The 17,587-nt window shown below is 40.6% G+C and overlaps 2 protein-coding genes across 6 annotated transcripts in view; both read left to right on the top strand.

The window, feature by feature from the left end:
- Positions 1–2,060: 2,060 nt before the first annotated feature.
- Positions 2,061–8,095, top strand: dazl (deleted in azoospermia-like). Of its 5 annotated transcripts, none has more exons than XM_005728774.1 (10): positions 2,061–2,173; positions 2,855–2,977; positions 3,957–4,048; positions 4,292–4,343; positions 4,445–4,511; positions 4,617–4,756; positions 5,793–5,873; positions 6,056–6,131; positions 6,561–6,631; positions 6,812–8,095. In XM_005728774.1, the coding sequence occupies exons 1-9, from the start codon at positions 2,171–2,173 to the stop codon at positions 6,617–6,619; spliced, it is 693 nt and encodes a 230-aa protein (XP_005728831.1). In that variant the 5' UTR covers positions 2,061–2,170; the 3' UTR covers positions 6,620–6,631; positions 6,812–8,095. The 5 variants fall into 5 exon arrangements, with proteins under 5 accessions (XP_005728831.1, XP_005728832.1, XP_005728833.1 ...); XM_005728775.1 differs by having other exon boundaries at positions 6,081–6,150; XM_005728776.1 differs by having other exon boundaries at positions 6,081–6,131.
- A 572-nt stretch (positions 8,096–8,667) lies between these two features.
- The window catches only part of rftn1a (raftlin, lipid raft linker 1a), a 24,962-nt gene continuing 16,042 nt past the window's right edge, over positions 8,668–17,587 (top strand). Inside the window, exons 1-2 of the mRNA XM_005728779.1 lie at positions 8,668–8,974; positions 15,280–15,431. Of these exons, the coding sequence (XP_005728836.1) occupies positions 15,284–15,431 (148 nt within the window). The 5' untranslated portion in view covers positions 8,668–8,974; positions 15,280–15,283. The remainder of the gene's footprint in view (positions 8,975–15,279; positions 15,432–17,587) is intronic.

The following is a 17,587-nucleotide window of genomic DNA, read 5'->3' on the forward strand; positions in this document are numbered from 1 at the left end:
TTTTTTTTTGTGCACAACGCAGATTTTCTGTGCGCAGAGACCGTGCCAGCAGTGCGCAATTGCGCACGCACGAAGCTTAGAGGAAGCATTGGTTGGAACACAAAGACACTTAAACACACACTTAAAGCTTTATTACCGTAATTTGCATTCTGCATAAACCAATTGTTTTGATCTGTCAGTGCTTATTTTTCAATTAGGATTAACTGATAAAAGAAATATTACAAACATGCTGTAAATTAAAGAAGGATAAATGCATAGGCAAGAAAGAAGGAACTGATGCAGTTAGAGGCCAGAGCCTTTTGTTTGTGGCTGGAACCAACACGACAAAGTTTTCCCTTCCAAACGTTTATAAACTGGAAGCCAACGTTAAATTTATCCATTAACCATCACGTATATTCTGCGGACATTGACAAGCCTATATTTTAACCCAATTTCTCTCTCCCCTATAAAACAAGTAGAGTTCAGCGACCTGTGGCAGAGTAATTTTTTAGTTTTATTTTTTTTACTTTTTTCAGCCTTTCCATTTTGTTCAGCTTTTCTGTTACAAAGGAAAATAAAAGCATGGGAACTTGTGACTATAGAAGCAAAAATGATATAAATTCACATTCACATCTTGTCAGATTTAAAGACTAAAGCCGGAAAAATGCAGGTGTGCTTTCACTTACCTCGTTTCGGTCTTTGTAATGTTATGCTAGCAGGATTCAGTGTTGCCAACTCCTCAGTAAGGAAAATCGCTATTGGCTGTCCTAAAAGTCGCTAAATGACGTCATCGCCTAATTTGCATAATTGGTCACATTAAGTCAGTGAAAACGTCCTAAATGCATGTAGAATGAATTTAGAACTACAAATTAATTTTCTTTTGGCAATTATTGTTTTTTTAATGTCACAATTCCAACCCTGCTCCTTTATCCGGGCTTGGACAGGTGTTCTGGGAATCCATCCTACCTGAAAAAACATCCTGCCCAATGTTTCTGCGCAGACGCGGAGCATGCGCACTACACCAACGCCGAATTAACTTCTTTTTCTTTCACCCATCCGGAATACTTCTTAAGGTTATGGGTAGGGTTAGGTTTAGTAGCAAGTCACTGTCAAATGAGAATACGGGTAGGACGTTTTGTCAGAGTAGGATGGTTTCTCAGAAAACCGGCAAAAGTGCCCGAAATAGGCACCGCAAAACAACATAACAGTAAAAGAAGAATTGACTGCGTTACGGTCAGGGCGGGAGCAGCGGCTTCGCTCATGCGCGATTCATTTCCAGTTTGGACGCATAGGTGTGAACAACTCCTGCAGCTGGGGGAGGACTATCCTCCACCTGTGAACACTCTGGCACGGGCGAGATGCCCACGGCAGCACCCGCTGCTTGTTGAGAGCGATACGCGTTTTCACAGCAAAAAGTCGTCATAAATAAGTCTCCGACAACACCAGAAAAAGTCGCCAGATTTGTCGCTAGTCGCTTTTTAGAAAAAAAAAAAAAGTCGCTAAGGAGGTCTGAAAACTCGCTAAATATAGCGACAAAGTCGCTAAGTTGGCAACACTGGCAGATTTTTGAGCAGCGCCAGGTTAGATTTTCAATTTAAAAGTCCAGCTGTTGTAATCTGTAGCTTGGAAATGCTGCGGTTGTAGCACGTATTAATCCGCCACTCACATATTGCACATATCTGCACACACTCTACCTCAGGCTACCGTTTGCTCTGTCAAGGCTTTAAATCAAGAATAATCATCATGTACCATAAACTGAAACACCGTTGATCTCATTCGGGACGGTATCCGAACAAAATGTCTTATGATAGAATATACCACACATCAAATATACTTCTGATATAGCATTAACATTGATATAAAACGATGAATACATATAGTGCATGCAAAATACAAAATACTATATATATATATATATCACATAAATTCTGTTGCATATGTAAAACACAGCGAGTCATCAAAACTTTTCATATAAGTTTACATACGATTGAGAGATTTTAATTTGCAGCTATTTCATTATTCCATGCTATTTAACTTAACAAAATTATGAAAATAATGACATTACTCACGTCCTGCTTTAGTTAGTCACGTGGATTGGGTGGGCGTGGTTTCACCACGGGTGGAGGTCACTGTTGTCGGGCAGAACAAGGTCGACGGCGTACCTTTCAGTGTGTCTGGTCAGGTTTTAGACATGGTAAGTTCCACTGTTAAATTTCTGCACCCGACAGTGTAGCACAACAGTCTTAGTGATGCAGGTTATTGTACTTGTTAACTTCTTAATTGGTACGGCGGCTCACCAGTCATCACTGTGCTAACTTTCTCTTAGCTAGCTAGTTGATAGCTTGACCTTGCCTGCTAAAGTTAAAAAGGCGCACTTGCTTTAGCTAACAGCCCATTTAAGCCACATTTAACAATAACTGTTAAAAAAAAGGAAAAAAGGTAATGTTAACATAAATTACATGGCTTACGAAACAAACTTGTGTTTTCATACTGTTTTATTATTTTGTAGTTTCTATTTTTTTAAAAAGATATATATCGAAAACACCGCGGCACAACACCGAGAACAACAGCCCCAAAAAAAGCAGATTTTTTTTTTTTTGCGGGAAATCGCAGTAAAAATAAGGCTTAGACACTATATGATCTTTACAAGGGTAGTTAATGCTAAATCTACAGTAAAGTTTTGTAACTTAAATAAGTCTGCACTTTTAAATTGGTTTTAGTGGTTGGGCCAGCAGCCATCACATGGTGGCAGTTCCGAGTAGCGAACGCATGTTAGGCACACTCGCGATCTTGTAGAGATAGGTATATTTCCAAAATATAAGCTTGTGAATTGAAATGGCTTGTTTGTTGTTTTCTTTCTTTTTAAAATTTTAAGGATATCAACAAGCCCAGAAGCGCTAACCAGACCTTATCTTCTTTGAAGTTGTCAAATGGATACATCTTACCTGAGGGCAAATTGACTCCTAATGCCCTCTTTGTTGGCGGGATCGACATGAAGGTAATGCCGAAGCTGTCAAGCCAGAAAGTATTATCCGACATTTGCCAAAAAACGCCAGTATTTTAAGTTGTTGTAAAAGACTTGTTGACCTTTACGCTAACATATCTCATTACTGATAAAAAGTCATTTTGAGTCACACAGAATACTCCTTTCATAGGGCAGAAGCAACAGTTGTTTTTTGAACTCTTGAATATCCTTTACTTATTTAGCTTAATACTAGTTAATATTAGAAGTGTTAATTTCAAGACAGCTGGTCATAGGGCAGCAGAAATTGCAAGAAAAGCAACAAAACAGTGATACGAATGTATTTTCAGTGGCTAAAAAGGACTCGATTGATTATAGTGTGGAACACAGAGTAGGGTAGAAAAACGCAGACTATTAAGGATGCTTGTAAAAGAGGTAATTTCTTTTTCTTATGTTACAATTTGTGAATCCTGTTTACTAGAGCCCATTTACCAATATAAGCTAAAATATGACATTAAAATTATTAATAATTAAAATTTAAATCACTTAAAATTATACATACATGCCACTCTAAATTTGGTGAATTGTGTATAATCCTTTTTTGGGGCGGGGTTTAACATATCGAGCAAAAATTTAAAAGAAAAATAATTTGCTTTCTTTAACCGCACACATTTCGAGAAGAAAAAAAACAAAACTACATGGTTCTTTTAAAACGTATTAATTAGAACATGTGGCAGCCAGGCACTGCAGCTCACAGTAGAGACACTACTTGAAAGGAGGAGGAGACCCCAGAACAGACCTGGGACATGCTGGAGAGATTACATCTCTCAGATGGCCTGGGAATAATAGGACTTTTCTGGGTATTTTCTTAAGAATTTTGTTTATAAATCTATTGAAAATCACATGAAAACGAAGAGATTTGTCAGGAGCCTGTGGAGTCAGGTGTGATACACCCTGGACAGGTTACCAGTCTGCTAAAAATCTGGTTTCTCTCTTCACTTGTTTTAATCTTTAGGTGGATGAAAATGAAATCCGGGACTTCTTTGCAAGATATGGTACTGTTAAGGAAGTAAAGATTATCACATACCGTGGAGGAATCTGCAAAGGGTAAGTTTTTTCTGTTCAGAGTAATTCGGGTTTTGCTCCCAGATTTTGAAGAGGTAATGAAATGACTATTGCTTCACTTTCTGTTTCAACGTACTGAGGTTAAATTTTGGAGTGTGATGATCAGATTATTGAACATGTAGAAGTATTAGTGAAGTTTATTAATCTACTTACATTTCAGACTGAATGTTATTACTTCTTCGATATATTTGGATATTCTGATTTATTTTGTGTGTTTGTTCCTAGTTATGGATTTGTGTACTTCAGTGAAGATGTCAACATTCAGTCAGTCATTGAGGTAAGAAGCCCGTCATTGGATCTATTTTGTGTCTATGCATATGTCTAATGTGGAATAATAATAATAATAATATATATTTTCTGTAAATATTTTTGCCATAGCAACAGATCAGTTTTAAGGGACGGAAACTCAAGTTGGGCCCTGCCATCATGAAAGAAAGGGTCTCTCGTATGTATTCTGTTTGTTGGGTAGTGCATATACTTATTGTTCTGTTTTCACTAAATAGGGTTTATAATGTTAATGCCAAACTGATTCCCCCCACCCCACATCCAGGGTCGATGCCGTCGCGTCTGGTTGGCCCCGCTCCTTGGGTGAATCCCACCCAGTACTTCTACTGTGCTTGCTGCTCACCCATGGGAGGTGGGGTGCCACAACCTTCGCCCATCATAAACGGAGGCAACCCATACAATCAGGTATCTTACACTGAAATTACCTTCAGATTGTTATTGAATGTTGTTAAATGCTGATCATTTGTAATCGATAAGCGCTTGCTCACAAACTACATATTACCATAACCACCAATTTTAGATAAGAAAACATGGTTACCTTTAGATTGATCATCAAGAAAGTGCCAAAGCTATTGTAAAACACAAGTCAGGCGGCTGCTTGAGCAAAAACAAAAGAATTTCCATGTAGAAATTGATACAATAGTGTTTCCTTGGGACTGATGGTGGTTTTTATGGGGATAAAGTAAAAAGCAGGCTGAAACATTTGAGATGGTACTTGTTGTATCCAGTGAAACAGCACAAGTGGGGGGAGAAAAAAAAAAGAAGTTTTTACATCAAAATAAATGTGGTTGGGAAAAACGGCAACAGACCGCTAGAAAAGGAGGAAAACAGGTGGAAGATGAGGGCAATGTGATTTGTCAGTCACAGCTGAGAAACTCCATGCAATTACTGGAGAAAAAAAACATGCATGGATGGAATAATGCCAAGAAACTAGTGCGATGATGTTCAGTGAAGTTGTTAACCTATTTTAATGAATGTGAGTTTAACAAACGGAGCTATTCAAGTTTTATCATTGTAATTTGTAAAATGTTTAGAATTTTATTGTCATGTTGTTTTTGTTTTTAGTTGGAGTCTCTTTTTAAGTATATATATATATATAGATATAGATAGATATAGATATAGATATATGTGTATATATATGTATATGTATATGTATATATGTGTGTATATATGTATATGTGTGTTTTGTGTTTTCCCCAGTGATAATACTTCTGAAATATAAAATGGAACATGTATTTGCTGAGACAGTTGGTTAATCCTCACAAAGAATAAAGTTGCAAAGTGTACAATAATGTATAACTTTAATTGAAAAGGCAACAATTGTAAGTAGCTTTGTTATAAATAATCTCCAAATTGGCCAGTTATTCAGTAAATGGTATGTTGTTTGGCTCTACAAACTCTGTGCTGTGGTTTCATGTGTTGTTACTGGCTTTGATTGCAGCCATACTCCTATGCCAACTTTGGAGGGGTCATGATCCCGCAGATGCCAGTGAATTACGCGCAGAATGCCTATGCCTATCAGGTACACGCACACAAAAACACACACCCCCACACAAAGGGTCTCGCAGCCATTGCACATATGCTCCTGCATGTGAGATGAGGGGTTCAATCTGGTTAAAGTACACCTTACCCCACAATCCAACATACCCTCCCGTCCTCCTATAGTAGCGAGTCTGGGTTTGTCTGTTGCCCTCTGTTTGACAGCTGACGCCTCTCCCCTCATACACAGTACACCCCACCTCCCTGGACGCCGGACCAGAGGACACGGCCTGTCAATCAGGTGACTGCATTGAATAGGAGTAAGAATAGAAGTCATTAAAAAGAAAGACTAAACAGATGTTCTTTGAGAATTGGTTAACTATTGCAGATGAACCTTGTTTTTTCTTTTTCGTTTTTTCCCTTCTTTTCTTTTCCCTCCGTTTTTGGTTTGCCCCCCTAGGAACAAAAGTCATTGTTGTCCAGAACTGTGATGTCCATGTACACCACTAGATGGTGTTGTCTGGCCTGTGTTGGCATCCTGAAGAATGGCTCAACAATGCACTCTAACCTTCCCTTTTTTCCACAAAAGTTAATTTTGTGGGCTTGACAATTCATGACACATCCAGTGCTTTTCTGTTTGTGCTTGTTTTTGTAGTTGTTCATGTCTTTGAAGCACATCTATAGGATTATTCCACCAAACTCTTTTTCTTGTGTTACACTTTGTTTCCAGAGCTTTGTGGACTGTGGAGTCCAGACCATGCTGACTGTGCTGTAGTCCACAGCTACTGAGACCCATGCCAGGTAAAGCAGAACCACTGCAAATGGTTGTATTTTCCTAAGAACTTTGTTAATCTTTACTAAAGTCACACAAAGCAAAAATGTTTGACCAACGCTTTTAAAAAGACTTTTTCTGTTTGTCTGTGTGATTTGGGAAAACAACTTTACTTACTTGCGATTTATTTATTTGTCCTTTCTCTGCAGGCCTCAGGGAGTCAGAATTTAGACAAGATTACACCTTGATACTCTGGACATCTGGAGTAACCCAACTCTTCAGGCTGTTTTCCAAATGCCCTCGCCTCTCATTCCGCGCCTCAAACGTTTGAGAGCCATTTTAACACCAAACTGCATGATCTTTACACTTCAGCTAATCTCATCCCACAATTACAATTTGTAGTGCTGACCTGCAGTCAGCTGCTTTTAACCCACATGGATCACAGTGACAGCACAGGAAGAGCAAAGCACCCTCACCAAACCAGCTGGCACATGGGATCACTTTTTTTTTGTTTGTTTCTTTCTTTTTAAGTATCCCAAACATAGAACGGGACGACTTTTTTAAGCCCACCTTTTGTGCTTATTTATATTTTAGTTTTAATTTACTTTTGGAATTATTTTAAATGTTTGGTTGGAGGGTTTTATCCTGTGCTTGGGCTCTCTGTACATATGTATATATTTGTATATTACTACAATGTCTTGACCTCAATCTGTTTTTTTCAGCATTGGCATATTTGTCTTCTAACTCAAGTTCTGGTCTAATGCTCCTCAGATTAATAATCTTCATTAACTTGTTTACTATAGCATAAGAGCACTTGGTCATTCCATTAATTTGGAGCGCACCACCCTCCTTTTGTTTCCTTTTTTTTTTTTTTTTTTTTTGTTTATTTAGATTCATGGGGTGTAGGTTGAGGCATTAAACCAATCTCAGTCGCCTCATCATTATTACTTACTTCTCATCTTCATCATTGGTCTAATGTTTGTCCAGTGGTTCCACACTCGAGGACAATCACGGCATAATTTTTGTTTACAATAACTCATTAATCAACTCATACTTAAAAAATGAAGGACATGATTTAAAACAATATGCTGTATTTCATCTCTTTAAGACAAGGTTCACTGTTAGGGTTTAGTTTGTATTTGTTTTGGGATTTTAGTGCAGTTTACACAAAGTGTTTTACAGATATGTCATAATTGAGAAATGTTTTTAGGCATTTTTCTTCCAGTAAGTGCACTTAAAATGTGTTTGAGGTTTAATAGTAGAAGTAGCTTTGTGTGATTGAAAATGCACATCGGTGTGTGGTGTACATCACGGCTTTTCTTTGACCCAGTTCTGTGTAGTTTCATATGGAGATTGACCTCTGAGGTCTTGTTGCTGTGCGCAGACATGATTGTGTTGTTTTGTTCAGAGAGCCTGGGCACAGCACTGTTAGGGTTGTTACTGTTCATGTTTTTCAGGGTTTGTTGATAAATAAAAGTTGAAATGTGTTATCATTTGAGGCTGTTAATGTTTTTCCATCTCTTGCTTATTTTGAAACTTCCTGTTTGTCATACTTTGGTGATCTGTGTGGAGGTACAGACAGGCAACATACCGGTTGCAGCTGCTCCTCCCAGGCCTCATAAGCCTGTCTGTGGCTGCTAGTTTTCAGTCAGGGTTGGATTGCCTGTCTTTCCCTGGCAACAAGCCCATCATCTCCTGGTCACAGTGTTTTGTTTTTGTCACAGTCTGGTGGTGTGACAGGGTTCCCCAGGGTGCTCTGTTCAGCCCTGTGGCCACCCACCAAACCGCACCCACCCCCCTCAGACGTTTCTGAATTATGGATAAGTCTGGATTGCTTCTTATGAAATATGAATTTTAAAAGGGGGGAAGCCCTTGGAAAAACAAAAGTCTCAGAGCCTAATGACCCCAATAGTACCCAGAATGTGACTTGTGACTACTTATTGGAGCAAAAACATCTGTAAATTACCCTGGGGTAGTCATTGAGGTAACTTTTTTTTTCTCCCTCATCTAAAGGGGTGCATATTTCTCCTAAAGTGTTTCAGAGAATCCAAACCTAGAGCAGCGAGTGAGGAACAACAGGAAGGAGGAGAGAGGATGAGATAAACCGCCCTCTCCTTCACTCGTCTCCACCACACGCTGCTGCTGCAGGGAGGAAGAGGGACTTTATCGCTAGCCTGCAGTGAAGTCAGTTGTTTCTAAATGAAGGATTCGTGTTTTCTACCTATTGGAGCTGTCAGAGAGGAGAGTGAGTGCGTCTCATTCCAGCAGCAGTGACTGGAGCGCACACGGCAAAGAAATAAGAGGGAACCGCGTAGACTGACTCAAGCGTGAGGAGGTTTCCAGTACACCGTAAGACCGGGACTTGCGTGATCGTGAGTAAAAACAACTATAGGGTTTTCTTTAATTTCTGCAAAGTAATGGGAGCCATGTATATATGATTCTTGGCGTTTGGAGTTTACGCATTTTTTTTAAAGTGCACATAATGTTTATATAACTTTTCTCACTGTTGAGTAACTTATCTTCTAGAGCGTACAGCTTTCAAAACAACTTAAAAGGCGGGGTTGCGTTTCCAAGAGTAAGAAATCCTTCTTTCTTTAGTTCTTTTTTACTTTAGATTTGGGAGCCTTGCACTATAAAACACCGGTGACAGCTAGAGAAATGCTTTTGGTTTAGACGTTCAGACAGTCATTTGATTTGTGTGATGTTGTGTGCCATTTATATTCATGGCGGAACGAAATGAATAAGCCTTCTGCTCACTGTCACAGGTTGAAGTGAACTCAAGATATAGCGTGACGGAGTAAGCTAAATGTGCCGAACGGAGATGGAAAAGCGCACGTGTGTGTGCGTGTGTGCGCGCGCGTCACATCGTGAAGGATTTGGTGCGTAAGCGCCCTGTCATGTATCATTTCCCGTTCACTAAACTACCGCCGTTAACGGGCTCCACCAGCCAGCCACGTGTTGTGTGTGTGTGGTTGGGGTTGAACACACCAGAGGGGGGGGAAAGGAAAACCAGAAACATGTAATTTCAAGCTAGGCTGCGCTCACAAAATGCACGGGACAGCGATTAGTTACACGGGTATGTATGACTGCTCACTGTACAGCAACAGCGGTGACTGACACCCAGTTTATCATACTGGCCGTGCTAAGAGCTGCCTGATGTTCTCTGTGTCACCAGTTATTCTCGCTCCTCTGATATCCAGTCTAATAGGCCCGTGTATGATGGATTCAGGAACCTCGGGGCTTAGTAAATTGATGCTCCAGTCTAAGCCATCTTCCTTTGTTCATAAACTGTGCTTTAAAAAAAGAAAAGAAAAGAAAAATAGGCTGTGCGAGAAGCTGTGAGACAGACCAATACATCAATGTCATAATTTGTTTTTATCCTCCCAGTGCATCCTCATTAAAACACCGTTTGAGGTGACTACTTTGTTGCTTAGGGGGAGTCACACTTCGCTCCTAGCAACTTGACATGCTCCCTCTCTGCTCCCTGCCTGTCTTTTATCACTCTCTCTGTCTCCTTTTGCCTCATTGTATTTTTTCCCCTTCTCTTTCCTGATGATCAGCGTCCATCATGCTTGAATAGGATCTGAGTGGAGCTCCCCACCCAGTGGGAGGTGAGCTGTCGCCCCAGGGCTTAGTCTGTCACCTCTAATTTTGAAATTCAGTGAAATACTGTGCAAACGCATGTATGTAAGATAGCTAAAATAAGCATGCAGTTTTCATTATAGTGCCTTGATTTACTGTTAAACAACTGCGTAAACTGCGTGACTTAAATCAGAGTTCCAAACTATTTTGGGAGCCAAGCCAACTTTATTTATAAAGCGTTTTAAAAACAGTAACCACTGACCAAAGTACTGAACAACGGACTTAAAATAAAATATATCATATAAAATAGAAAAATAATATTTGAAACATATTTTATATAAAATATATATAAATTCAACAAATACATAGATTTTAAAGATAAGATAAACTAATAACAAAACTCTGCATGTACACTAACCTATTTATAATGCCATCCACTCACAAATAGTGCAAATTGTGGCTTTTAAAGTTGGCCCATAAAGTAAAATGGAAGCTAGCAGTGACTGTTTTATTTGCCTCTTTGTAGCTATAAATCACTTTAGTGCAACAGATACACAAGATAACAAGCACTATAAGCTGCCTTTTGCAGCAAGCATAAGCAAACACTCTTCTTTAACTTCTGGTAACAAGCATGGTACAATTTCAAGCCCCTGTTATATTTTTACTATCCCAGAAACTGTAAATTAGACTACTGTAATCATTTGGTTTAAATAAGCATGTGGTTTTCATTAGAATTTGGTTAGTATTTCATTATGCTAGCAAATAGCGAAGAGATATTAATGTTATTACTCTGATGATAATATACTTAAAGTCACAGTTTAGAGTAATCCTTGCTTATTTTACGCTGGCCCAGAGTGCATCCCTCCCTCTTCTTTTAAGTCAGTTTTCTTGTGATTGGCTGCCCCTCATAAGCAGAAGATTTGAATGGCTGGTGGTTGGGGATCACATCCAGAGCTGTGCACCTGAGATGACCATATAAGGTGTGTCTGCTCTGTCTGACAGCATAAAGAGCTAAGAGAGAGAAACCTGTCTGAATCTGAGCCTTACCAGCAGTCAGAGGACTGACCTTTTAGTTCAGATGATTTACTTGTAAATATGCTGATCCATGTTTCTGTGTATGATGGAAACATCTCTATTTTTGTAGCAGCACATACTGGAATATATTGCAGCCAAGCTCTGACATTCTCCATTGCTTTTAAATAATTGGCAACTTGCCCTGATCAGTCAACACACACACATAGACACACACAGACACACACACACATAGACACACACACACGCACACAGGTAGGATTTCCTCTTTTGTTCTATTGTATTTTTGGGAAGATGTCAAATGTCAGTAAATGATTTTAGGGTGTATTTGTGTATAAGGTTGTTTAAAAAAAAACTTCTACACATTCAAGAAGTGTCACATTTATATGCATCTGTTTTGTTTTTTAGTTTATTTATTTTTATTTAGTTTATTAAACAATAAAACGCTAAAACAAGAGTTCATTTAGTCATGTAGATCTGTCAAGATGTTCAAAATGAACTTCAGTATGGGAGGTTCATCAAAATGGGGAAGAAAGGCAATTTAAGTGACTTTGTATCTGGCATGGTTGTTGGTGCCAGATGGGCTGGTCTTGATCTGATGAGATTGTTACACACGACCGTCTCTAGAGTTTACAGAGAATGGTCCAGAAAGAGAAAATATCCAGTGAGCAGCAGTTCCTTGGGGAAAAATGCCTCGTTGATGGGAGATTTCAGAGGACAATGGCCAGACTACTTTAAGCTGACAGGAAGGCAACAGTAACCCAGATATTCCCCCCTATTTACAAGCAGGTTATGCAGAAGAGCATCTCTGAACACACAACATATTAAACCTTGAAGCAGATGTGCAACAGCTGCAGAAGACCGCACCAGATGCCACTGTTTTCAGCTAAAGTGACTAATACAATAGATTATGAGGGGCCTAATGCAGGTATGCTATTGAGTTAGACCTAAAACAATAACAGTGTTCAGTATCAGACAGAAAATGCCAGTTTCAGCTTCTCACCATTGTGGTGACTCCCAAGTGGTTCTATCTGCATTTACTGTGAAATTCCCACAGCCTGCGTCCATCATTTAGCTCTCACTCTGCTGCCGATGAATATTGCTACTTGGAAATCGGGCATCCCACACCCCCACCCTCCCACCCCTTCCCGTGTGGCACCGGAGTTAGCAGAGCGGTGGCATAGTGCAGACGGATTATGCTCTCGCGTAAATCTGCTGTCATTTCAAAACTCTCTGTTACAAGAGATTCTCTAATGAGAAGCCCTCTGCTACTCCCTGTCTGTCTCCCTCTTCACTCTCCTCTCTCTCTTCTTCTCTCCTTTTATCTGTCTCCCTCTCCTGTCTCTACCCGTTTAATGGATGTTTTTTTGCTGTCAAGGCCTTTTCTTGCCTGTGTGTTTGCGCGACAGCAAGCGAGAGATTCTGTTTGAAGTCGACATGTAGAGAAAAAGGCCTCGCGTGTAGCGAAAAAGGCCTCAAGTCTTCAACTCAGACGAGTTTCTGTTGCACTACAACCTAGGTTTTTCATTTCAGTGTTGCGTCCAATTACAGATACGGAATACAACGAAAGGGATAATGAGGTGTCGAATAAATAGAATAGAGCAGCTGGCCAGTCAGGACCAAGACCAATCACAATTTATTTAAGAACAACTAAATCAGCTGTTACTATCAAAACGGTAAGTGTGTTATCCCAAGTGGTGATGGTTTCCCACTGTTGCCTTGTGAATGGAGTGAGACTTTGAATGGATGTGATGTGTCTGAAGATTTTGCATGGAGTGGGGCAAAACTTGGAATCGGATGATGAGCAGATCCAAGGGAAGTGATGGAAGACTGTTGTCTTTCTATATGATTGTACTCCCCATCTTTCCTCCTCCCTCCTAAATTTGATCCTACCATCTACTCCCAAACCTAAATCCCTATTCCCTAACCAGCCAGGATGAAGTCTGCTAAACATCCCCACATTACCCTACCTTTACCCCCGTCAGCAGACAGAGTGTATTAAAGTAGAGCCCAGGAGGGAAAATATTTAGGAGTGGATGTACACGCTGTAACTCAGTCATAACTCGGGGCCTACTCGACTGTCTGTTTGCCTATCTGGAGACACTGTAATACTTTTACGGGACTTAGTAGGCTCTGCAGGGGAGAAGACTCGTGAGACAACAGACAAAGGGAATGGATGGCTAGAGGACAGGGGGTGTGGAAGGGCACACTGTAATGTTATATTGTAAAGACAGAAAGGATTAGAAGTGGCACATGGCAATAGATGCGGCAAAGGTTTAGTTTATTGGAATTCCCATCAGCTAAAGCACAGCAGTATCTATTCTTCCTGGGGTCCACACGGTGATATGAGGGACACAGTGAGAAGCGAGGTCGGGCAAGGTGAGGACTGAAATGGCATGACTGGAGAGATGTTAAGAAAAGAAATGTGGTTGGATGAAGCAAATGTAGAGGTCAGAACTGGTGACAAGAAAGAGGATGTTGCAAGACTGGCAATCAGACGGACACAAAAAGCAAGAATGAGAAAAATGAAGAGTTTACTGTAAGGATAATCAAGGCCATTGTGCCAGCAGTGTGCACGGAGTGGCCCTAATCAAAGGTGGTGGACAGAAGATGTAAGAGCGAGCGTTCTGCAAATTAAGAACAGGAGACAGCGAAGATCTAATGGTTTATGGGAGTTTAAGAAGGGTCAAGAGGAAAAGGGAGACAATCTGATAAGATATGCTGTTGACTCTCTCCTTGTCCTTCCCCCAAAGCATCATCCCTCCATCTCTCCTCATTTGTCCTCATTATGAAGCAGCATGTTCTATTGAAAGAATGATGAGTTTTAATTATGTTCTCTTTGCAAAATTTATTATAACGGAGTGTACTCTTTTAAGACAGATGACCTACAAAAATATAACATAGCTGCTTCCCTTTTTATTTTCTGCAACTTTTTAACCTTTCAAAAATGCATGTACAATACGATAAAAACTGTAAGTCACCCAAACCCACATAACGCACACACACATAGACACGCACATGCATGCATGCGCAAACCAGGCTTAATGTAGTCTGTTGGGATCGTTAGCCGAGTTAATGTCCATGCACTTGGCCCAATGGGAGCGTCTGTGTCATTCTCCATGCTCCCTGAACAGATATGACGATACAGATATAGACCTGGCCCTGGGGAACACATATACACGCTCACAAGAACACACTCGCACCCATAGATATGCAGATGCCTCATCTTGTGACTCTTACGGGCCGTGGTAGATGGGAATATTAAGCTTATCTGTGGAGATGTTTGGAGAGTGCCAACCCTGTCACATCTGATTAGCTTGATTTTGGCCACGCCCCCCAGTCTCTTGTCATTTAGCCCCTTTCTCTGCCCCCCTCTTTTTGTAATTCTACTTTCTGTTCCCAATTATTTATAGCATTTTCCAGAGAAATTTCAAGCCATACACAGAGCTGTTTTTCCAATCACCTGTTCTCAAGGCAATCTGGTGTCCTTACATCATTTTTTTTTTTTACATTTATTAAAAGAACACGGATTTCTTTGTGCTTCAAGGCAAGCTTTGGATCAACATATAAATTGGTTAGCTGTACAACATGCCTAATACCTTGGTTGCCCTCTCCTCTCCTCTTTCTATCTAGTCTCGTGTCGCTCTGCTTGACAGGGCAGGAAATCAGTCTCATTTCTCCTTTAATTCGTTCTGATCAAACATGTCGCTCTCAATCAGCCCTATTTGATTAGGAGATGCCCGTATCACAGCCCACCAAGCAGGTAATGGCTGACGCTCTCATATTTCAGTGCGCTACAGCAGCACACGTGTCTGTGTGAGGTATGAACGTGCAAACCTTAGATACACACATTACCTCCCCCCCAAAAAATGGATTTAGGTTTGTGTGTGACTATCACACACTTTATTGGAAGTGCTAATGCATTTTGTATATTTAGAAACTCAATCGATTCCATGTCTCCCACTCAAGTCTTTGTTCCATGCTTCTGTTTTTTTTTTTTTCTTATCATCGCAGATCTTTTGAACAAGCTTTGTAATCTCACCCATCTCCTCTCCTCACACAGAGATATGGGGTGTAGGCTCCCAAAGTTGCGCAAGACCGAAGAGAGGCACAGCCCAGGAAACATTTACTCCACCCTCCGACGTCCTCAGGTGGAGACCAAAGTAGGAGTGGCCTACACCTACCACTTCCTGGATTTCCTGTTGGGAAAAGAAGGTATGAAGTGCAGCTCCACGTCCTGTCAGTCATCTCTGTTTAACAGACAGAAACATATCCCCATTTATGTGTACAGGTGTTTTCTTTGTTCTTCTTGAGAGCTCAAGCTGGCCCTGCGTAATCTCGCTGAAACACATACGGCAAGATCGCTGGTCACATCAGCTGTGTGGAGCTTTTTATCAGCATCCTTCAGCTCATTATATTAGTTATACGACCTATGCCTTTACGGTTTTGATGCCATCCTGTTTTCTACGGTGAAAAAAAAGCTCTGACAACCTGACTATGAGCTCCTGCCAAGTGCCAAACTGACGTTAAAGCGAGTGAGTGAGTAGCTGGCAAACATAGGTGTGTAATTAGCAGCTAAAATAGCCAAATACAGTCCACGGTTACTAGAGGCCAAAACTGAAGGAAGGAAGAGCTGCAGGATACTTGACTCAGTTTTCCAGCTAACCAGTAACAAAAGTTAAAACAGATGATGAGAGTTATTCCTTTTTAAGTGCCAGAACCATAAATAAGAAACTAAGTCATCACCCATTAGCAGTATCATCTGTCTGTTCCATATTGTTTCAGCTTAGTCTAATAGCTATTGGCTTTAACAAGAGCTCTCTCAGTATTTGTTTCCTTTGTAACCGATAGATCGGTTTCATAATTGATTCTTGGCAGAGCGAATCTAAAGATGCCTTTACAAATTTTAGTTCCCGAATCCTTCTGCTTGCTAACAGTCGTTATGACAGCAATGAATGAGTGAGTGACTGACTAAATGAATGACTGATAGAGATTTCAGACGCAGCTCAAATAAGAAGAATAAATCTTGGCCCTGATATGCAGCAGGCAAGCTTCATTTAGATCTGATTCCTGTTTGTCCCAGTTCCAGTCTGGAGGAGGCTCCGAGGAATGTGCCTTCACATTTGGCCATTCCAAAGTGATTCGGAGGAATTCTTTAAACTGAGCCTGGTTGTTTGCTGTAGTTTGCTGTTTTATGTCGAACTCTCCTTTGCTTTGTCATCCTGAACTCTGGTTACAGATTTGTGCGCACGCATGTGTGTGTGTACTACTCGTAAAATAGCCACAGTAGCTATTCTAACTTTAAACAGTCAAGTGAAATGTTTAGGTCAGCAGCTCTTGTCTTTTTTTCCTACATTAAGTATCTTGAGGGAAGAAAGTGGCTTATAAGTTGAAGTTGTTTCTGTGTGCAGCTCCTGTTGCAGTGAGTTCAAAGCCTCTAATTCTGAGATTCAGCTGTTATTGTGCTGCAGCAATGCCCTCTAACATCCCTTTGCTGCTCCCTCTCACAGTGACAGTGTAGTAAAGCTGACGAGTGTGCGCGACATGCCGCCTTTGGAAATGCGCGTTTTTGTTTGCACCGTTTTGCAAATATGAACAATTGTGTGTATGATAATGCGTGGGCGTGTATGCTGACTGCGTCTTTAGAACATTTGATGAGAATCCTCAAGAGGCATTTGGTTTCTAAAAATACTAATTCTGCCATTATGCCGGTGTGGTCTGTGGAGAGAAGACGTGAGGGGAAAAATAGGGGTGTGAAGGAGAAACCGTTGCGTCGAAGCCTCTTTGCCTTATGGCTTAATGTTTCTAAGACCCTCTGCTGTGCACTTCATCACCTGACAAGGAGAAGCAGGTGCGAGCAGCTCACCGAAATCCTTTTTCTGTTCGAGTTTCAAATGCAACAGTGTAACAGACAGCAGGCACAAAGCCACAGCCAAGTGGCACTGGTCCGGTTGCCAGTCGGCTTCGTTTTCAGCCAGCCCTGTTATGTTTGGCAAGTGGGTTAGGCTCTAGTGTTGGCAGAGAGAAATATGGCAACCCCAAATGGTGGTGACCAAAACAGACAATAGACATGAGGATTGCTTGTCTTCCTTGTTGCTGAAGGCGGTAGCAGATAAATTGTCTAATCACATGTGCCGCAGCATACACACATATAGATACAGGAGGACCACACACACTCTTACACAGTGATCATATAAGCATCCACGGTGCTACATTCACACACAAAAAAACACTTCATAGCACTTAGTCAACAGAGTTAGTGTTATCTTTCAACAGACAGGCAGGTCATTTATATGGTAAACTCACTGACGCCACCTGAGCTGCTTAAGATTGGTAGACTATTTTAGGATAAACACAGCTACTATGAATTG

The sequence above is a fragment of the Pundamilia nyererei genome, unplaced genomic scaffold, assembly GCF_000239375.1.
Source record: "Pundamilia nyererei isolate P.nyererei 1_Seehausen unplaced genomic scaffold, PunNye1.0 scaffold00030, whole genome shotgun sequence".
In the NCBI taxonomy this organism is placed as follows: domain Eukaryota; kingdom Metazoa; phylum Chordata; class Actinopteri; order Cichliformes; family Cichlidae; genus Pundamilia; species Pundamilia nyererei.